This window comes from Tauraco erythrolophus, chromosome 4, assembly GCF_009769465.1.
Source record: "Tauraco erythrolophus isolate bTauEry1 chromosome 4, bTauEry1.pri, whole genome shotgun sequence".
Lineage (NCBI taxonomy): Eukaryota > Metazoa > Chordata > Aves > Musophagiformes > Musophagidae > Tauraco > Tauraco erythrolophus.
Window position 1 is genome coordinate 35,643,416 of NC_141468.1, and position 23,648 is coordinate 35,667,063.

At 39.7% G+C, this 23,648-nt stretch overlaps 1 protein-coding gene across 1 annotated transcript in view; it reads right to left on the reverse strand.

The window, feature by feature from the left end:
- Window positions 1-23,648, reverse strand: part of NELL2 (neural EGFL like 2) — a 164,676-nt gene that overhangs the window by 43,529 nt on the left and 97,499 nt on the right. Inside the window, exon 14 of the mRNA XM_086609966.1 lies at window positions 1,262-1,384. Coding sequence (XP_086466092.1) covers window positions 1,262-1,384 — 123 coding nt within the window. The remainder of the gene's footprint in view (window positions 1-1,261; window positions 1,385-23,648) is intronic.

Consider the following 23,648-nt stretch of genomic DNA (forward strand, 5'->3'; position numbering starts at 1 on the left):
TGAAATGTCAGACCTGCAGTCAGAGCTCTTACCCAGGCAACAAAGAGCCAAACACTGTGCTCTAAGGTTATGCACCTTCTCTTTGACCCAAAGGAATCTCAATTACCTTTTTGTAAGCTGACACACCTCCAGCAGAAGCACTGGGGAATTCTCCCAAGCACAGCATAGCAGTGAATTGCACAGACAGAGCTCTCTTCTGAGAGGAGCAGCTCTGGGTTTAAACCTCCTCAGGCTAAGACTTTTTTCCCGTTCCCCAGAGAAGGAAACAGAGCATAAAAAGGTGTATTTGCTGACATCTCTCCCTCCACCCGTACGTTTGACTGGAAGTGGACTGGGCTACCATGCTTTATGAACAGCTCGTTTATGTTAGGAATATTTAGAAAAATCACACCATGACTCAGGTGAAGGAATAACCAGTGCTAAGATCCTAATCATGCTTAGAAATTAAAGAAACTCTGGGTTACTAACAGATCAAGAGGACTGAGGCACAATTTCAAGGAATGATGGGTATGCTGTTGCTGCAGCAAGACCACTTCTCGCATCTGGGCCTGCTCCCCTACAGCTACACTTCTTTTATTTTCAAGCATCCTCTAAATCCTATGCTTGGAGCCTGAGGACTTCCAAGGGGAAGTACTTTGGGCTCAAGTACCAAATATCATCTCCTCTGATGTGAAATGCAAATAAATAAAAGCAACATTGTATCTCTGGAAGAGCATCTTTCCAAGACCAGTAATATAACTTCAAATGTTTACCAGTGAACTAGAATGTTAGAAAACAAGACACCACCTCATGTGTAGCAAAGCTTTTGTGCATGCACATCTATTGCTTTTCTCATTTACAACAAAAAAACACAGCATACCAAACAACTTTCAGTTCATCCAGCAAAATAGCAAATGATTGACTGTGGACAATGTAGATCTGACAATGTTTTCACAGCTGTAACTTTGCTGGTAACTGTGGGCTTCCTTGAATGTTGTATATGTATAGAAATTGTTAACTTGAGACAAAAATGAAACACAATTACTTCAAATTTTAGAGCATAGAAACTTATGTATGCATCCTCCTCAAATTACCGCAAACTCTGCCAAATGCAGAGTCAGAGTAAATCTGTCGACGAAGACCTTCTTATAGATGCAGGACCTAAATGCCTAGCCTAGCATTTTATCTGTCTTGAAGGCAGGTGAATAGATTTGCAGCAACTATGACAAAGTATCTCATGCAGTTCAAAGACTGCTGAACCCCAGGGTTTTCAGCGGCTTACCTTTGCAGATGGTACCATTTCCCGTGTAACCCGGCTTGCAGACACAGTTGTGCCCACCCACGGTGTTGAAACAGAGTGCGTTTTCATCACAGTTGTGCTGGTTTGTTATGCATTCGTCATGCTCTGAAAAACGAAACAAGAAGGGGACGGTCCTGAATTTTTAAAACACAACAAAATAAAAGCTTTGCATAGGTTTCCACTTTAAAAAAGAGATAAACATAATAGTAGTTACTGACAACAGAGCTATGTGAATGCGTAACCATGGGAAAGCCAGGGACTATATTTTTAGCACATACTAGTACGTGGTAACTGTGCTGCAGCACAACTCCTGTTTCATTAACAGGGAGCCACCACCATTATACTTTCCATGTGGTCTACAGTGTTCTTGTAAACATTTGCCAAAGAAAGAGCCAGCTAACATACTGAAAATCCATATGCTAGTTCTACTGTATAATTTATTCATGCAGGTTTATCTTATGCAGGATTCATAGGGTTTCCTTTAGAAAGCTGACTAATGGTGCGAGTCATACGCTCCAAACTGCAAAAGACAGGGTTAGCAGAAGGCAGGACTTCAAAACACAGCCCGTGTTTTCCTTCCCTTCAGTGTGTACACAGCACTTTATTTAGATGAAGCAAGTAACCTGAAAACAAAGGTCTGCCTGCTGTTCAAGGGACTTCTGGCATGGTATGCCCTAGCACTGGGGTGCAATGGATGAGACTCATCTGGGGACTAGACTTAGACATACTGGGAAATATATCACTCATCTGGGGACTAGACTTAGACATACTGGGAAATACATCTTTTGGGAATAAATGAAAAGTCTTGACAAGATGATTTTGTGTTAACTTGCGATGCGCTGTTTAATCCGAAACAAAAAAAAAAAAGGATACTGTAAGTGTTCAGGTCATTTTAATATTCTAGTTTGTGATTTTTAAGAAATGGAAAACGTGAATTCAAAATAAGATGCTCTGAAGTGTCATTTCAAAATGCCACATGAAATGCCCTACTATTTTCAAAATGCAGTATCTTAGTCTGTAGGCATCAAAATGAAATGTTCCTATATTCTGAAAATATTCCTTGCATTTTCTTTAAATTAACAATGTTCACCCATCCATAAATAATTTCCTGAAATTTTAATTGCAGGAAAACTAATCGTTTGGGGAAGATAAAGGCACTTAATTTCAATCAGCTCACACGGATTAACCTATGATATGTGAGCTTTTCATAGCCAACATTCTGTCCAGGTTTTCGCAAATTTCGACAGTGCAGTTTATGTCAGTTCTGGTTATCTGACACAAGTCTTAAATCTGGAATCAGATGCTCTTTCTTCCTCAGTTTTGGGTATGTCACACTGCTCTGAATCTTCCCTTTTATAAATAAAGAGCTGAAGTCTGCACATACCCCACAGAGTTGTCAGGAAAATTAATTTCTTAACATTTGCAAATCACTATGGAAATGTTCAGCTTGCTATTTCAATACTGGTCATAAACTGTAGGAGTATAAAACTGGCAGAATGGCACACCTCTAATCTATCAGTAGATATAAATTGTCCTCTAGTAATGGCAAGTACCTGTTGTTTAAAAGGGGGGAAAAAATTCGCCACAATGTAACTAATCAATTTTAAACATGACATAGGTTTAGATTATTATTTTTTGTGAGTTTGTTGTTGTTGTTGTTTATTTGTTTGTTTTTAATAACACTAATCTAATATCCCTCTTCTAAACAAGGACTTATGTGTCTCTCATATCGCCCACAACATTCTCATCAACCCTCAGTGCCGAGGCATCAGCACTTACTGAGCTGAGCCCCTCGCTGGATGCAGCAGAGCATGGGCTGAAGGCTGCAGGCCTCTGCCCTGAAGCATGAGATTTAATTACTTTGCTCTCAGCATGAATAACTCAAATTGTTATTGTCCACCAAATGATACAGCCCATCTAAAATCCAGCTACAATATTTCACTTCGACCTCCTAATACTGAAATCTCGCATGCTGGCTGAAGCAGTATTTATGCTAAATCAGTCCGTAAAATAAAGAAAAATGAAAGTCATGATCATGTAAATCAGGTAACAAGTGTTATCTGTACTGTAAGAATATTCTGGCTTTCTTAGTTTGCGTTAATATTATGATATTGCTTAAATATGATATGCTATTTAAATACTAAATATGTATTATTTTCTCATTTTAAAAAATTCTATATAACATACAACAGGAAATAACTACGGAAATGTGAGAAACATTATGCACCCAGCACGCCAAGATATCTTGCAAAGCCATTGTCTCAGTATCTCAAGAAGCAGGGTCTACACTACTACTTGGGCCTGTCATTACAAGAAAGACATTGAGGTGCTGGAGCGTGTCCAAAGAAGGGCTACAAAGCTGGAGAAGGGTCTGGAGCACAAGTCTTATGAGGAACAGCTGAGGGAACTGAGGTTGTTTAGTCTGGAGAAAAGGAGGCTCAGGGAAGACCTTATTGCTCTCTACAACTACCTGAAAGAAGGTTGTAGCGAGGTGGGTGTCAGTATCTTCTCCCAAGTAACAAGTGATGAGGGGAAACAGCCTCAAGTTGCACCAGGGAAGGTTTAGTTTGGGTATTAGGAAAAAATCTCTTCACCGAGAGGGTTGTGAAGCATTGAAACAGGCTGCCTGAGGAAGTTGTTGGGTCACCATCCCTGGAGGTACATAAAAGACCTATAGACGTGGTGCTTAGGGACATGGTTTAGCAGTGAACTTGGCAGTGTTAGGTTAAAGGTTGGACTGAATGGTCTTAAAGGTCTTTTCCAACCTAAATTATTCTATTCTGTGATTCTACACAACAATACATCACACTGGTAAACTCAGCTTAAATCACAGAATTTGGCAAATCATGTATCATCCTCAATGAAGAAGTACAGCCATTCACCTCACGCCTTGAGGATGCAAAACCATCCCTGGCACATACGGCAGGTCTTTACTATGGGTAAGAATACATTAGAGGAAAGCAAGTTCTCACAGGCTGTGACTAAGAGGAACAGCTCTGAAAGCCCATCAAGGCAGCCACAGGCAGAGCAGGTGCTCTGGCCTCTACACCAAGCAAACTCATTATTGGTATTCCAGTACAACAATCTATTAATCATATTTATAACACCTTGCAGTACCAGGGCCTTGAAAACCATTGCACAGACTTATGTACTTCATAAAAAAAGATGACTGTCACACTCGAGTGTGCCTTCCTAACATTTACTCTGTGGGCTACGAAAAAACTATTGAGTCTTTTACGGTATGTTTTTCTTAAAGCACACAGTATCAATAAAATGAATTTTCTGTCAGCCAAGTAAGAAAGCTTGGATTCAAAGATAATATGTCTAGTTTCCTATTCTACATAAGAACTTCAGCATTTCTTATCCTCCTGTAAGAAAGTTTCATAGATTCATAGATTCATAGATTTCTAGGTTGGAAAAGACCTTAGAGATCATCGAGTCCAACCATCCCTAATCCCCATAAAGTTCACTGAGGATGCTTGCTAACATTTCAGAAGAAGGGTCCAGCACATAACCCAAATTGTATCAAAACAGACAGCACTTCTACTTCCATGGTTACCTGCTCAAACTTCAGACCCAGTTTTATTTAAATCACAGAATCATAGAATGATTAAGGTTGGAAGGGACTTCAAAGATCATCTAGTTCCAACCCCCTTACCATGGGCACGGAAACCCTCCACTACACCAGGTTGCCCAAAGCCTCATCCAACCTGGCCTTGAACACTTCCATGGATAGGGCATCCACAACTTCTCTGGGCAACCTGTTCCACTGCCTCACTACCCTCACAGTGAAAAATTTCTTCCTTATAGCTAATCTAAATCTGCCTTTTTTCAGTTTAAATCCATTGCCCCTTGTCCTATCAGTACATGCCCTTGTAAAAAGTCCTTCTCCAGCTTTCCTGTAGGCCCCCTTCAGGTACTGGAAGGCTGCAATAATATCACCCCAGAACCTTCTCTTCTCCAGGCTGAACAGCCCCAACTCTCTCAGCTTGTCTTCATACCAGAGGTGCTCCAGTCATCGGATCATCTTCATGGCCCTCCTCTGGACTCACTTCAGCAGCTCCACGTCCTTCTTGTGTTGGGGGCCCCAGAGTCGAATGCAGTATTCCAGGTGGGGTCTCACGAGAGCTGAGTAGAGGGGCAGAATCACTTCCCTCAACCTGCTGGCCACACTTCTTTGGATGCAGCCCAGGATACAGTTGGTTTTCTGGGCTGCAAGTGCACATTGTCGGCTCATGTTGAGCTTCTCATCCACCAGCACTCCCAAGTCCTTTTCCTCAGGGCTGCTCTCAATCCATTCTCCGACCAGCCTGTACTTATGCTTGGGATTGCCCTGACCCACGTGCAGGACCTTACACTTGGTCTTGTTGAACTTCATGAGGTTCTTACGGGCCCACCTCTCCAGCCTGTCAAGGACCCTCTGGATGGCATCCCTTCCCTCCAGCGTGTCCACAACACCACACACTTTGGTGTTGTCAGCAGACTTGCTGAGGGTGCACTCGATCCCACTCTCCATGTCACCAACAAAGATGTTAAATAGCACTGGCCCCAGCACTGACCCCTGAGGAACACCACTCATCACTGGCCTCCACTTGCACATTGAACCGTTGACCACAACTCTTTGAGTGCAACCGTCCAGCCAATTCCTTATCCACCGAGTGGTCCATCCATCAAATCCATGTCTCTCCAGTTTAGCGACAAGGATGTCGTGTGAGACAGTATCAAATGCTTAGTGACTCATGAGAAATTCATGGGTCTGAGAAATTATTTTTTGATTGAAGTTTATGGGTCATTTTTAGGAGGAAAATGTCCCAGAGTAAAGGAAATTTTACTATTCAATTGAGGGAGCAGAGATTGTAAAATGATACGAATGGGAAAAATAAGCAAAAAATAATCAGATATTTTACATTCCATCTAGATTGTTGTCCTGTACCATCTAAGCTTAGGTTCAATAACACAATTAAAACCATTTAAACATAATACTTCTTCATATTTCTTCTTACAGTGGCACCTAAAGAGCAGTCAGCCTACACTGCAGGATCTGCTCTTTTATGAAATAATTACAAATGGTTAAACTACACCGGAAAAAAATCCTGTACATAAAGTGTCTTACTACATTCACTCTTCCAACACATGGCACCCTATCCACGCCATTTAACAAGACCATCAGAAACAGCTTCTTCCAGAATTCTCTATTGATAACAAGACAGACTGTCCAGCTTTATTAAAGATAGAAATACTTATTTGTAATAAAAAGGGTGGTGCTCTGTTAATAATTCTTCATTAATTCATGTTTATCACTTTGGTTTCTTTTTTTAATCAAACACTTGGAAAGTCACCTTAAATAAGGAGGATATTGCAGAGACCGAGTTCAGCAATCTTAAATATCAAATCAGGAACTGTAGAAGCAGACAGGACTGAGCATTACAAAGAACCAAAAAAGCAATTTATAAAAGAATTATTTAAAGAGAACAATTAATGTTTTTTAAGTTCAAAAAACAGTATAGAAACATTATTTGCATTATTTAGAAATTTCAGTACCGCCCAAACATATTTGTGATGCTGCAAGAAGCAACAGTGAGGCCACTTATTTCAAGTATTTTTAGAAGCCGTGTGACACATTTAACAAAAGTCCTGTACTTACTTCACTGCACACCATAATGGCGATGAGGACAGGCCAGGTACAACAGTATTATAGAGGTAAGGAAATAAAAATTACTTTTGCAAAGAGATTTTGATGATTAACACATCTGATTTTGCATAAAAATATCCTATAAAGACCAAATGCCTAAACCATCCCTGTAATGAGGTCCTTCTAGACAGAAAAAAAATTTCAACTCTAAACTTTCCTATTGCTCCACAATAATAGCAACAGTAAGTGTCTGTGAATGTTCCATTAAATAGTCCTCACGACACAAATGACTTAGAGATGCAAAAAATTATGTGACGATGCAATTAATTCACTTATGTACATTTGGGCATGCAGCAAATAGGTTATTTACACACACACAAATACATATACATGTATGGCACACAAATTCACGTGCACATATGTACGCAAATGTATACACATACAGTAAAGGTGATGTACTTTATTTAACTTTGGTTCATTTTGAAAAACTGCTCTAGAATATTCCACATGGTTTGCTTGACAAAAATGTTGTTACATCAGGATATCTAGGGTGAAGTGCTGCATCCTACTACTTCACCTAATATATCTTAGAGACTGCTGGCATAAAGTGATCAGGACCCATCAGATCCTATGATGTATGACGATGCAATGACAGCCGGATGATCTGTCTCATCAAGTTTAGTATCTGTGCAGAGATTCTTGCAGAGCTTAGTAAAATTTAACATACTGTCTACAAGGTGTGTCACCTACCTCCTCCTCCTTTTATTTTCCTAGACTATGCAACATCAGTCCCTATTCTTCCTACGTATTTCACGATTAAAAATAAACAAAAAGTCTCTACAGTGTTTCCTACTTGCATACTGCAAGCCTTCCCAATATTTGCCTTGCACATCCAAATTCTGCAAATGCTTAAGAAAAAAAGATAAACAGAGAAAAAAATCCAATTCAGCAGCAAAAAGGGATGATGAGTCAGTTGCATCACTTACTTATGGGTAAAGAATATTATGCTGGCAGTTTTCCTGAACCATCCATTACCAACATTGGAAAATAAGAACTGAGATCACACTTAAGGCACAGAAATGCATAAAAGTTCCTTGCAAACATATAAATAAAATATATCCCTCCAATTGTAATCTTGGAACACCATGCAACAGATATTCATTTCTAAGTGAGAAACTTGTAGACCAGGATTAAATTAAAATAATTTAAATAAAGATAATATATCAGGTATTTTCCTCCTTTTGATGCCTCTGAATTCTTGAACTCGAATTACTTTTGTCCTCCTGTCTCCTTCCCATTGATTTGGTATAGATCTATACAGCCTTGGTGACCAGCTGGCAATCTGACATGACGGTGACAACAGTCACAGCAGTGACAACAGATAAGAGTTACTTGAATTATCAATAGCTGACACACTTAAATGCCCATTTTCAGTTTATCTTACTTACAAGCTTTTTTCCCTTATATAGTTCATGTACAAGACAAAAATCAGTAGTAATTATATGGGTAGTTTGGAAGACTTATTCCATTAAGATCATTTGGGAAATGACAGATGGTTAATTTCTTTAAGACTTCAGATTAACTAGCTTAAACTCTAATTGGCAGAGTTACTTCAAGTCTCAGTATATACACGCTATTTTCAAAGAGTAAGTGCCGTAAATCTATTGATGATTATGGTATGGTTTTCATATATTTATGTTAAATTTTTGTATTGATATTCTCCAATTCAAGTATATCCCAATTAATTTTTCTACAGATATTCCCTAATTCAAATGCAAATGGAACCAGTGCTTTAATTACGCATAGAGTTACCATCACACAGTTTACTCTTAGTCAATGCTGAAGTCATTAATCATTAATTAATAACCACCAGCAGCTGTCCTCAGTTCAAAGCTGGGGATATGAAAAGCCAGGTTTCCCTGCAAGTCTATTCACTGCTAATCCTGTTACTTGATTGATTTTCACCTTCATCCACTCCCATATAACCATACTGTTCTTGGTCCTCATTTTCTAATTCTTTCTTCAGTGCAGCCATAAACAACAATTTCTGTAGATCTATGTCCAGAATTTTCCTACTTTTTCTCTTAATTATGTTAATAAAACTAGCTCTGGCATGTGCATGTTCTATTTTCAAAGTCTGTTTAGAGACCATCCTGCTTTCTGAAATGCTGTTTCTGTCTGTAATTACTTAGTCCATTGTTGTTCTTCAGGGAGAACAGCTGTCATCGTCTCGTCCAGATGTCTACTTCTCTCTTTTTTTCCATTAGTTTATTGACTTATTCTATATTTGGCGTTAATATGATAAAAAAGGAAAACCAAGAAAACTATAACAAAACCTTAGGAAGAAAATCCACTTTGGGATACGGCCAAAATCCAGCATTCCTTTTCGTATCCATTACAAGAAAGCTCCAGGACTGTATCTTAAGTTATACTACTAGGAAGATATAACAACTAATCTATATTACTGGTAATTACTGATGCAGGATTAAAAGCAGCTGAAAATAACACTTGATCAAGTGAAGGCATTACCAGGAACAAGCACTCATTCTCCTTGCATCTGTCCATGAGGCTACAAGGGCTTTGGAGAAAGCTCCAAGGTGGCTGTAGCTCTGACAAGACTCGAGACAGGCATGGACTAAGCTGGACTTTCAGAACTGGTGTAATTTGTTTCACAAACAGATAAATCCTATCATTGAACGTGATGATGAAATCCCTCCCTAAAATATCTCCCATTTCCAATCATGAAGTTCCTTTCTCTCTAGGAGAACTAAAGCTTTTAACATGTACGCTGTTCTTTACCAGTGCGGAGAACACAATAAAGATTCTGGCACCAAAAATCCCTAGAGAAATACTGCGTATTTATATGTAAATATAACTCCCCAAAATATGGGACATTCTAATCCTAGTAAACACTAGCTTTTTGAAAACTTATTCTAAGAATCATAGAATCATAGAATGGTTAGGGCTGGAAGGGACCTTCAAAGGTCATCTAGTCCAACCCCCTGCAAGGAACAGGGATATCTCCAACTAGATCAGGTTGCTCAGGGCCTTGTCCAACCTGGCCTTGAACATCTCCAGGGATGGAGCATCCACCACCTCTCTGGGCAACCTGTTCCAGTGTTCTACAACTCTCATGGTAAAAAATTTTTTCCTAATATCCAATCTGAATCTACCTCCCTCTATTTTAAAACCATTACCCCTTGTCCTATCACAACTGGCCCTCCTGAATAGCCTCTCCCCATCTTTCCTGTAGGCTCCCTTGAGGTACTGGAAGACCGCTATAAGGTCACCCCGGAGCCTCCTCTTCTCCAGGCTGAACAGCCCCAACTCTTTCAGCCTGTCCTCATAGGAAAGGTGCTCCAGCCCTCTTATCATCTTCGTGGCCCTCCTCTGGACCCTCTCCAACTGGCCCATGTCCTTCTTATGTTGGGGACTCCAGAACTGGAGGCAGTACTCCAGGTGAGGTCTCACGAGGGCAGAGTAGAGGGGAAGAATCACCTCTCTCGACCTGCTGGCCACGCTCCTCTTGATGCAGCCCAGGACGCGGTTGGCCTTCTGGGCTGCAAGAGCACATTGCCGGCTCATATTGAGCTTCTCGTCCACCAGTACTCCCAAGTCCTTCTCCTCAGGGCTGCTCTCGATCCATTCTCCGCCCAGTCTGTATTTGTGCCTGGGATTGCCACGACCCAGATGTAGGACCTTGCATTTGGCCTGGTTGAACTTCATGAGGTTGACACGGGCCCACCTCTCCAGCCTGTCGAGGTCCCTCTGGATGGCATCCCTCCCTTCCAGCGTGTCGACGGCACCACACAGCTTGGTGTCATCGGCGAACTTGCTGAGGGTGCACTCCATGCCACTGTCCACGTCACCGACAAAGATGTTGAAGAGGGCCGGGCCCAACACGGACCCCCTGAGGGACGCCACTCGTGACGGGTCTCCACTTGGACATCGAGCCGTTGACCACTACTCTCTGAGTGCGGCCATTGAGCCAATTCCTTATCCACCGAGTGGTCCATCCATCAAACCCATACCTCTCTAGTTTAGAGAGAAGAATGTCGTGCGGGACAATGTCAAAAGCTTTGCACAAGTCCAGGTAGATGATATCCATTGGTCGACCCTTGTCCACCGATGCTGTCACCCCATCATAAAAGGCCACCAAGTTGGTCAGGCACGATCTGCCTTTGGTGAAGCCATGTTGGCTGTCACCCACCACCTCCTTGCTCTCCATGTGCCTTAGCATGGTTCCCAGGAGAATCTGCTCCATGACCTTGCCAGGCACAGAGGTGAGGCTGACCGGCCTGTAGTTGCCGGTCAGCCTCACCTCTGTGAGGTGAGGAAAAGAAGATTTTCAATTTTATGTGTTATTTCACAACAGACTTTAATCTAAAGAAAACTATTTCACACACCAAAGCCTACTAGAGGCATATATTTTTTTCCTACTCTTTGACTTGAAGACTTTTTTCTTTGCACAAAATCTCTTTTCTTTATTTTTTGGTTACTCCTGTTCTAGGTTTTCCTCCTAGACTGAAGGAATAGATGGCTCTTAGCTGTAAATCCCTTTGAATTGTCCACTAGTAATTCCAAATTCTGTAGCTGTAGTAATGGATTTTAGGGCTATAAACAGGCTCTCCTCTAGGACTCAACTTGAAACGCCTAACACGTGAGTTGAATTTTGACCAGTCAACCCTTCCTATGGTATCTGCACATCAAGAAGTCCATTCCAAGATCTCCTGGAACTCAGGGAAGACAAAGATTCTTGGTCGTAGCCACAATGAACAAGTTGATGGGTAAAAAACGTATTTCAAGGAAGGCCTACCATTTCTCCCTCCATCTTCCTCCACAACTCTTGAGCGAATAATTTAAGCCTTCTTAAACCCACTTAAGTTTCATTATCTTCAAAATGTATGTTACAATTGTGATTTCTGATTTTCTGGAACAAGACATATTTTTGTAAAATACGCTCCTCTCGTGGAGGCTTCTATTGTAATATTAATCACTGTTACTTCAAGTAACATCCTGCAAATTTTTACACTTTTCAACCAGTTAGGCGGACGAAATATATTGAAGAATATTTAGTATGACAGCTAAAGTTAGATAAGCTTTAATTTATCTCCACTTTCCTTCATGTCTGCCATTTTCTATATTTCTTCTTGAACAGAAAAGTTTAAGGGAAGGATTTCTAAAGTACTTAGCATAGGCCTAACCGTTTCCCCTAAAGGAAAATCTGTACCTCCCACTGATTTCAACGGCAGGACTGTAATGCAAATGCAAAATGATTTTGAAAATCCCACCTTAAGAGATTTCAGTCTAGACATAAGGTCTGTGACCTTGTCACCCACTTCTTTCTTGTCTTAATTCAAAGTGTTCTCTTAATATCTTGTCTCTTTCACCACTGACGTTCTAAAATAAGGTTTCTATCTTTTAAAAGATATTTCATAATTTAGACTTTCCCCGTAAATTAATTTTATTTTTATTTTTTTTTAAATCTAGTCAGATGCATTATTTGTTCCTAGGTAAATCTTTTTAAATTCCAACTTGTATTGTACATGAAACCTCCCAGGCACTCATGATAAACTGATGCTTTCAAAATCTTCTATTATGTTGTCAAAAGTGACAATGGTAGCAAATTCTACATCTATAGTAGTGCTCCCTACTTTATTGCTAGTAGAATAGCCAGACTAGAGCTGTAAATATCCTACTCCAATTTCCTCAGCCAACTGAAAAATGCTTATTTTACCTCTTCTCCTAATGCCAACCCTTTTAATTTACTGTTTCCTTACTAAAAGGCTCCATGTTATATTAGTCTGCCACCAGCAACAGATACATATATTGGATATTTGGCCTCCATCCTACACATATTTCTGTTATACAAAGAAAGCAGGAAAGTGGCTCCCCAGCTGCTACTGAAGCTCCTAACTTGCTGCCTGTTCTCCTGTTTTACTAGTAAAACCTTACAGACCACCTACATAACCAGAGTGCTCCACAAAAAAAAAAACTCTGAGCAACACTGTTTTTCAGCACGGAGCTAACAGAAGGATGGATATACAGAGGGAGAGGAGAAAGATGCCTCAGCAATCAAGTACTGTCCAAAGTTGGTTTGATACAATATAGGTGTACTCAAAGCTCTCTGGAGACAGCTGGTGCCCCTCTTCTATTATTTTGGGGATAGCATCGTGACCACAGTTTGCCAGCTCATTTCAGGGGCTCCTGGGGAAACCACAGTTAAAACACACAGCATCAACAGCAGTGCTTGTCAGGTGAAGAAAATGAGAGGCACTACAGTGGTGGATGAAATGCTGCTGTTGCTTTGATCCTGCTCTTGCCTTCAGGAATCTGAAGCAAATTACCTGACCATAAATATTAGGAAACAAATGTTTTTTCTCTCTTCTTATGCAGCAGGGAGATTTCTTAAAGCACGAGATGGTTTCCTCTTACTTCCCTGGCAATACTGTGACACAGGCACTCAGATGACTCACTGGATATCAAGTAGGACAGTACTATTTTTGGTAAGGTAAGAGTAGTGCTTGAGCTCAATATTGGGGAGGCCTTCCTTCAGTGTTGCTCACCTAATTTTGAAAAAGGTTCTCTACTTGAAAACAGGGATAAAGATGTGCTTCAGAGATGGTAAAGCAGAACAATATTAATGCTTTGCCCTCAGATCAGCCTTGACACCATCTCTAGTGCTGCTCCTGATATTTCCTAGGGCACATCTTCCTTGGTAGTTTACAGAGGCACACCAAACCAGCACAGCAAATGCATCCTTCACAAACACTGCACTTCAGTTGCCTTCCCTGGAAACAAAACCTCTTGGGGAGAATGGTGCAGACAGTTCCTGTCACAGCATAGCATCAGGGAAGAGCTAACACACATACCCAGCCTTGGAAGCCAGGGAGTGCTCTTGGCTTCTGCAGTTCAGACATTTCCTTGATGCCAGGAAATACCCTGCAGAGCCGTCTGCACTGCTTCTAACAAAAACCAGCACAGCATAGTAATGGAGATGCAATGAAAACGGCTTTCATCTTCTTTTTCCCCTCTAAAATGGTAAGAAACTTGACACTAGCTAACTTACTTGTTTCACAGGTAGATTTTCTAGCCCACACTGTGCTTTCGTTGCCACAGTTCAACTGTTAGTGCCAGTCAAGCTTACAAATAATTATTGCTGTACTTATATATATGGATACTTATGTGTGTTTTATATTGATAAATAAATATTTGCATAAGCATATGTTAGCAAACTTTACGTATCTTGAAAAATTCTGCCATCAAATCTGCTGTCCTATTTAAGAACACTATGAATTCCTCTAATAAGCAGAACCACAGATGACATTAAGTCATCAATATTGTTCAGATCTCAAACATTCAAAATATTAATTTAGAATCAGACCACGGAGCTAAGGAGAAAGTAAACCCTGACTAGATATTCCGTTTTCCTAATACTGCTGTCATCCCAGGATGACTTCACCTTTGTAATTCTACTTCCTTTACATATCTCCTCTCAGAAAAGTTCAGATTTAAGCTGAAATACTGTGAACAACTTTGGAGGACTTCAAACTAAGATGAAGCCCACTCCATGGAAGGTGTATAAACACAGGGTATTGAAAGCAGATTGGAATATCCGTTCAGGCTACCACCAACCACAACATCTGTTTACCTCCCAAACCTTAAAATGATGTAGACAGAAGTTAAATTGAATTCTATATCCATGTCCATCTTCTGAAGAGCTAGAAACAAGGTAGTAAACTCTTCTTACCAAGCACATGCACACTCCAAACTTATTAAAACCACAGAAAAATAATTAAAACAGGTTACTCTTGATGGACTCCCTCCTCTCCAGAAATCAGTCCTCTTATCTTGAAAAGAACTGGCCATTTATGTCCACTTTGAACAGTGTGAAGCCTTTATCCTCTTTTTTTTTTAAAGGCACTGTCATTAAAAGATTCTACTACAGGTTTCCAAACCCTGAACATCAAAGTTAACACTGTGTGACAGCTGGTATGTTCCAAACTCATCACATTTAGTGGTCTGTAACAGGGTAAATGACACAATTACCTGCTGTAATTACTGTTGCTGACAATATATTTTCCCTGGTGATGGGTCTGTGTGACTCAGAGCTGCTTATCTTTGCCGGTCCAGTCCAAATCTCTATTTCCATGTGACTTGGACATTAACTTTGGAAGTATTTACAAATTAGTTCCAATATCTGCCAAGACAGATATTTGGGATAGTATAAATTCATTTTTATTGCATGATTAAACAATCAACCACTCTAATATTATTTTGCATTAGAAAATACGTATTCACAATGAAATTCTGTTCCCCATTTAAATCAAATGCTCGTTTCTTTTATTAATATATTGGAAGGGAAACACACTGAAACAGGTAAATAAAATGAAGGAATAAAATGCAGATAAAGAATTACACTGACATTTTCACAAAATGCTCGTTCTTAAAGCAAAACTTGAAGTAAAAAATTAAGTGATAAAAATTAAGATACTTAATTCTCATTGCCTTCTTGTGACAATTGTAAACAACACCTACAGAAGACAACAGGGACTTTTGATTTAGAGCAACGTGAGTTACAGGCTAATGAAGCTAGATGGCTGCAAGCACTTCCCTGAAATATCTTTCACTTTTAAATTATAAAATAGATACAATTGCTTGCACCATTTCTCCTAAGAATATACTTAAGATAACGTGAAAAGATTGCAGCATATAATAACAGTAGGAAACAGATAGTCTTTTTAAGATGATTTGGAAGCTTGGCAGAAAGAAAAAACACTCCTACAAGAACTCCTACAATCCTTTTAGGTAGAGCAGCCTCCTATTTTATTGCTAAGCTTGTTGACAGAGTTCTTGGTTCTCAAGAGAAACATCGAGATTTTAAAACTTCTTTGTTATTTGATGGGAAGGCCTCAATTTTGGTACATCTGACTACATAAATTGTAAAGGGGACTGATTTCAAGTAAGTAAGTTGATTACCATTTCTGAAATAATTTCTGGTTTCGGTTTTCTAGTTCAGTCTTGAAGATGCCTCAAAACCTCTAGTGTTTTCTTAAAAAAAAAAAAAAATTACAAGACAGAACAGTTCCGTATATTGAGAATGTCCTCAGGAAAAATATCAAGTATTTTTACAGACACAGTACTTCCAGAAACAAGAAACACTGCCTCACAATATGTATCTTCACTAGCAAAAGTGAAATTTCACCCGAGAACCTTAGGATTCTGTTGCACAGGAGCACAGCGTAGGCTGCGATGCTTCCTTTTGTATCAACGTGACTTTTCAAATTAATGACGATGATTTGGCCAGTCTTCCTTGGGGCATCAGCAGAATAAAACCCTAAGAATGAGTTCCAATATATTTTCTCAGTAGGTGGTATTTTCTCAGTAGGTAATAGGTAGATGAACTGACAAACACAGAGCAAATTCTGGAACTGAAACTACTTTTAAACAGAAACAGAAGGGCAGAAAAAGTGTGAGTTTAGTTTTCACACTATGTGTTCATGCAGGACGAGCCACAGCCTGGCTGCAGAATCATCAGCACGTTTCAGTGTGAATCAGAAGTTACATGCAGAACTAAAAATATAAGCTTTCTTTGGGATTACGCATAGGAACAGAGACAGCAGATGAGTCAGTGAAGTGGATAAGCCCAATATGTTTACTTTGAGCACCAACGTATTTCAGGGTAGATTTCAGCATAATTCTACGTGCAAAGAAGGACTAGCAAGGATGCAACTCCTGCTGTGGTCGAGGGGTCTGTATCATAAGTAAGGCCACTACTCAAGCACATGGCTGGAAGAGAGGCTTGTGATCAAAAGGCTATTTCTGAAGTATTCTGGCTGTAGAAACTAATTTCTAAATTGAAGAAGCAGTTTGATATAGCGAAGTACGTTTGTTTTTGTAAGTCAAAAATCAGTCCAAAAGACTGACAAAAGGGAGCAATATTGATAAAGACCTATCACAGAGACAAACCTAGGAAGGATTTGTCAAAGAAGATGACAAATACTAAATTACAGTGACTGACAGAATAAAACATGAGTTAAGGAAGCCGTCTGCCATTTAGCATAAAGCAGGTTAATCGCTTATAAACGCTTAAAATTGCTTTTTTCCTGAAAAACAAAGGACACTTCTAAGTTGTTTCAGGAATCAATGACTATGAGGCATGCCATGTAGCATGCAAAGAGAAACAAATATAAAGAATTAAAAATTCCCATGCTCACGGATTGTCTGAACAGAAATAATTCAGGGCTTCATATCTGTCCAAACAGGAAACTTCCATATTAATTCAAAGAAAAAACTTGCAGCTATAATATTTAAAGAAAAGGCTTCTGAAGCCCTGGACAAAATTTAGAAGTGTTATATCTCCTCTTATGAGTCTTGACAGACAACTGTCTGTTCTTACCCTCTACCTTTTCGTACAACTGTGTTATCCTAAGATTGGAAATATTTTTCTACAGTACAACCTCAGCAGACTGACAGACATTATAAACATAAACTGCCAGCTCAAAACCTGCCTAATTTATGCCATGGTTATAGTCACCTTGATTTTACCGTGGACACATAAAAAACTGCTGACTTCAATACGACACAATCACGTAACCTTAAATAACCCGGCTGTTCCTTTCTTAAAAACTGTCTTGCTTCATACAGTAGCTCCAGTCTCTCACTGACCTTAGCTGGAGTCCCTCTGAGAACAGGCTGCGCTCTCCCAGCATGAGGCAACCACCAGCTGGCTCAGACATGATAGATGTGAGCTATCCAACTTCCTTCACTTCTGGCTCACTCAATGCGACAGCAGCAGATTCCCATCTCCTGAGCCAGAAAGATCCTTGCAACTTCAAAGAAACTGTCCTCAAGGCTATTTACTGTGTTTCCTGATCTTTGCAGTCTATCTTTCACAGGCTGTGATCATCCACAGAAGGATGGGCCAGAGGAGGTCCAGCTGTGAAAGGATGTCACGTTGTGGTTAATTAATATCAGCCATCCTCTTGCTAACATCATCCTAATTCCCACAGTCTGCAACTACCATCCAGTACTTAAACTCTTCTAAAGAGAAATTAGCAATGTTTGATTCCTGGTAATTCTGGGTGCAATGCAGCTTCAGATTAAGGTATTTAAATTCAGGTGTCTACGTGTCTGTTACTGGGCAGGATTTCACTGCATAAACACATACCTAGCTAAAAAGTTACATCTAGCCTGACACTTCACAGATATCTAAAACATCGGTAAAAGTTGTAACATGAGGCTTTACAGGAAGACTGTAACAGCAGTTGGAGAGCAAATAGGACTACAGCATCTAAAAGGTGCTAGACCTATAACTGGGCAACCAGATCTTGCTATAGACATCTAAGCTCCCATTTCAATCAACGCAATTTACAGAACTCAGCAAACGTAACATAGATACCGAACATGGGATTGAGTTGCCCACAGATAAGAGGCTCAAACCCATGGAAAGAGGTAACCTACCCTGCTTTGCATCCAGCTGTCACTCAAAAGTGACCTACCTTGTAGGTCTCGTGTCGGACCTGCTAATCCCATGACGATGACTGTCTAGAACCTGTAAACAGACAACTGAGTTGGGTCCAGCTGAATCCTTGACCTTAGTTGATGACAGTGTGAGCTTAGATGAAGACATCTACATCTGGATGTCTTAACTGCAAACTGAATTCCACCTCCTGTGCCAATTTCAGTAAAATTCTAACATGAAGAGTCAATGTAATTAGCTATGGAAATGAATAATTCAGTCACTGTTGTATGGTTTGTTAGATTGCTAATCTGTTAATTTTGCCATACCCCTATCTCTGTAATTTCCAATCATATTGTACTGACACAGCACATAACTGCACTGCAGAAGCTGTCAAGGGACGCTGGGTGCTTTGAAGCTGCAGAGGGGTTCAGAACACTGAGAAATGGCAGGTACACTGTATGTCTGTCATAATACTGTGAGATAAATATTAAGCAATGCTAATGTTTGAAAATATTGTAATTTCAGAATTTTACATGAAAGAAAGACCTCACAGGAAAGGATGTGGAGAGGGAGGTGCTGATCTCTTCTCCCTGGTATCCAGTGACAAGATGTGTGGGAATGGCTCAAAGCTGTACCAAGGAAGGTTTAGACTGGACACTGGGAAGCATTTTTTTACTGAGAGGGTGGTCAAACACTGGCACAGGCTTCCTAGAGAGCTGGTCAATGTCCCAAGTCTGTCAATGTTGAAGAAGCATTTGGACAATGCCCGTAACAACATGCTTTAGCTTTAGGCCCTGAAGTGGTCAGGCAGTTGGACTAGATGATCGTTGTGTCCCTTCCAGCTAAGTAGTCTAGTCTAGTCTATTCACTCTTTTCCAAGTTACTGTTTCAAACGGAGGATATTCTCAAATTGATATCCATACCTCCTTTTATATAGTGAAAAATTCCTCATCACCCTAAGAATGCAAAATATATTCTTTGTAAAACAGAATAAGCAATTCTGATGTCTGCTTCTGCAGAAGGACAGATTTTAAACAGTATACAGAAACTGTAGAAATGCAAAATAGTTAGAGACTTGCTTTTAATATAATACCTTTTACTGTCCTCTATTCCTAAGGCCAATAGGGAATCCAGCTCTCTATTGCATTGACAGATAGATACCGATATATACACATATATATGTGTTTAGTAAAAGAATGATTTCTGTAAAAGAATTAAGCATCCAATACCTCTGTGTTAAGGGAATACATTTTCTGTTTATCAACTCAAATCATGTTCTACCAAAGACCTTTTAAAAACGTGTTGGATTTTGATCAGCTGACAAATCAATCCTGCTACAATTGCATCGCCAGCTGAACAGTTCTTATGAACTGGGTCAGTAACCAAGGAGGAAATGGGACTTAAAAAGTATCCTCCAGGAAGGAAAAAAAAAAAAAGATCTTATTCCAAGTTAAAACAGCCTCCAAACTAAGTTGTCAACAATAACCCGATTCAATCCAAATAAAGCATAAATGAATTCCATTGTATAAGATATAGCAGATATATAAAAATGACTTGTGTTGTTATCTTAGTAATGCAGTCGCATAGCAACAAGCTCAGTCTGAATGATCATTCCTTTATTAGCTTTGTGAATTATCTTACAGCTAGAAAGTGGATATTGGAGAGAATTTATCCTGAAAGAGGATTGAGAGCTTCATGTAAGCTGACATACTACAAAGCAGAATGGAAACTGGGCCAAGTAATGGAAATTGGAATCAAATAGGGTTTGAGGTAAGAATGCTCTGTGCATATAAGCTGACTTCTAGAGTGTTTACTACTAACAGCAACCCTGATGGTATAGCTGGACACCATCGCCTCAGTGAAGCTTGGATTACACTGTGTGATAATGCACGTGCATGCACGTTACTTCTAATACAATTATGGGAGGGAGGGGAATTACAAAAATCAGAGATGGAAAAGACAGATGGTTCATCTTGCCCACATCATTATAAATCCTGAACTGCATGCTTTCTCTGGTGCTTTGCTGACTGCAACATTTCCTTACTCAAGTCATAGTATGTCACTCCAGTGATGTTACAAGCCCTGTCAGTACACCTGCTTATTGCTCTGTCCCTTGCACCATACTGCACAATTATTCTGTCTTTTTAAGCACAGTCAACGAGCTCAGCTGTTGTACAAGCTGTAGAACTTGAGGAAAACTTGAAATGTTGCTGAATTCATCAAAATAAGTAAAGGGCAATAAAAGGGAAGAAATTAGCTTTTTTGTTGTCATCATGTCTCACATTACTGTATTTTCAAGTTACACAGCTGGTGTGTTATAAGCATGTGGCCAATCTGAGTTCAGATGAATTTTTTAACTTCTTTGCAGCAGTGAAGGGTAAAGGGTACACAGCAGTGCTGAATAAAGTTGCATCTTGTAGCCATATTTAGTCACTTATTAAAATATGGCCTCATTTACCTATGTACTAAGCACCATCAGTTCTTATTCTCTTCAGGATGACTTGTGGATGTTCTTGTGTGTCTGAAAAAGCAGGCCAATTTTATACTGTTCATGAACTGAGGACAAGCGTGCAGCTTTATACACAGAAGCTGGATGACTTCATTCAACTCCGGATTACATCAGTCTTACAGCAGCTTTCCTCCATGGAAACCCAGGCAACTATACCACTCTTAGAAGAGCTTGGTGTAGGTGCTAAAGCATAGCTTTTCCTCACATGTAAGCTAGATTTTATTCTTCATTTAAAATATGGAGAGGCGTTCCTTTTCAGTTCTCAGAACTCATTTGTGGGAATTGAAATGTACAGTTGGAACAAAAATAACCAGTGAGACATGATATTGCAAAATACTTACACTTCACAGCTAGCTGGAGCCTGTCTCCTACCAATTTGTACTGGTGCAAACCTATTTCCAGCCCCACGTCAGAACTCATCAATGAACTTTTCCTGAATAGCAAGAAGGAATGTACTGAAAGCTTGGAATTTTACCTGGCCTGTGCCCTAGGTATTAAAGATGGATTTTAACCTTCAGCATCCTCACAAGCAATTCAACAAAACTTTTTCTCAAGTATCCCTACCATTAAACATCACTTCTGCACAGTGTAGGAAAAAGAAGAGATTTCTCAGACTGTTGATGTCCCAAACAATTGATGGATTTACAAGTCAAAAATAAACCAGTGAAATCTGCACGGAAGCCCACAGGCAGATGCACTTTTATGAACCAGAGTTTCTAGATGCCAAGAGGAATCATTCATCTGATGTGTGCCCCAGTACTATGGTAATTAAAAAAAACATATGACAGGGAATGTATTCCCCCCTCAAAAATAGCTGTATCTTGCAAGAAGCAGAGGGTAACAACCGGGCAGCTAGCAAAACCCCTGATAATCTGGGGATCTGAATCATAAACAGTATTGACCTGTGTTATCTCAATAAAATTGCAGGTCCCTGTTACTGGCATTTCAAGAGCATTCAGATACCATACTGGTGGTTCTCATAGTTGGGGCATCTGTGCTCAGGGTATAAGGATGGACTGCATTAGCATTGCAAAGACACTGCCTCCATTTCCTCATAAGCATCCTCAGAAGACTTACATTGTAACCAAAGCATTAATGAAGGAAAAGGAGGCAAGACACAAGTGTTTGACTATACACTATACCAAAAAAACCACAGATATGAGATTATTTCCTGGCTGATAGGACAGTGAAAACTGGGCACTGGGATATAAAGCAGATTTATTTTATCAGATGTACACAACTAATACTGAGACTTCCAAAGACAGAGAAAGAAGCCTCTAAAGGTAATGTCAATTTCTACTGAGGACTATAACTATACTTTTAACACTTCATGTTCAAAAGCACTGGAGGAAGTTCAGCAGTTCTAAAAGAAAAGAGTCTCCCACTCTCTGGAGAACATCATTAGCCCGTCATCTCCTGACCCAGTGCCAACATGGAGATAGAAGTGTTCTAGAGATGTTTCTTTAAAATCCTTCTTCATACACATAAACACAAACACCTACTCAAAGATCCCACCATGTATCAAGGCTTAGCAAAATACCAAACCAACAGGTATCTTTCTTAAACGAGGATATCGTCAGTAGCATTAGCTGAAATCCACAGCTGTTTATAAGCCACAGCTACCTACAAGAAAGGAACCAAACAGGAGGGTTTAGGAAGGACACAAGTTTGATTGCTGTGGGCAAAGCAAATGTAAAATAAATCACAATGATGTAGTCTGTCAGAAAACCAAAGTGAGAAAACATTAATGGCTGCATGGGAAAAAAAGCACAAGGATAGGTGAGAGAGCTCTGAACAGGGTAAATGTGACAATCTTTTTTCCTATACATTATGTCGAGGTTAATTTGTTTCAGTTATCCCACAGTATCATTAAAGAGCAAAGAATACGGGTCAGACATGAAGAACTAATGTCAAAAACTAACAGCCGCTGATCCAGGGGTGCAGGCCTTCCCTCTGCATTTTCTCCCTTACTATTGAAACCCCTCAAGTAATTATTAATTAGTATTATTGTTACCGTAATTCCTACTTTTTGCACATTCATCACCATTATGCAGCTAAATGTGTAGTTTTCTCCTTATATCTTTCCCATATGTCAAGTCAATCTCCCCAGACCTTTAATTATTTTAATGCTGGTCTTGGAATTTCTTCCAATTTGCAACAGATTTGTGATTTAATTTGATTTGAAAAATATGCAGAGCTGCCAGTATTCCAAAGAATTAACATTTCGGGTGTCACTCAACTCACTACTGCCATGCTTCTTGGTAATTTATGTGGAAACAATTATTAGACTTCAGTTTACTGTGAGAGGCTAAGACAGGAAAAAAAAAATAAATGCTGCTGAATGCATTGACACTATTTTCGGTAAAAGGTTATTAAAAAAATCTCTGAGACTCATAAAGACTTAGATGGGCTGGGGTGGAGGAAGAGGGAGGCCTAGCAAACTCCAGCTGGATACACCTAGTTAAAGCTCAGTGAGTTCAACACATCTTTCATTGCTTTGAGTAGGTCTTCCATATGGCCAGGTCAAAAAGCCCAAAGACCAAAGCCATTCATCTATTCCACTCAGTCCTTTTTTTTTCTAAAGAAGCATTTCATCTCTTCCATCTGTTTAGACTTTGAAGAACAAACCCTGTAAATGTTCCCACCACAGTCACGGTAGGTTACATAAAAATCTTTCACAATTTTCTTTAGAAGCCAGAAAACAAACTCAGGTGCACAAACATGACTGTACCAGGCTGTAATGCGCAATTAAGGCCTCACAGAC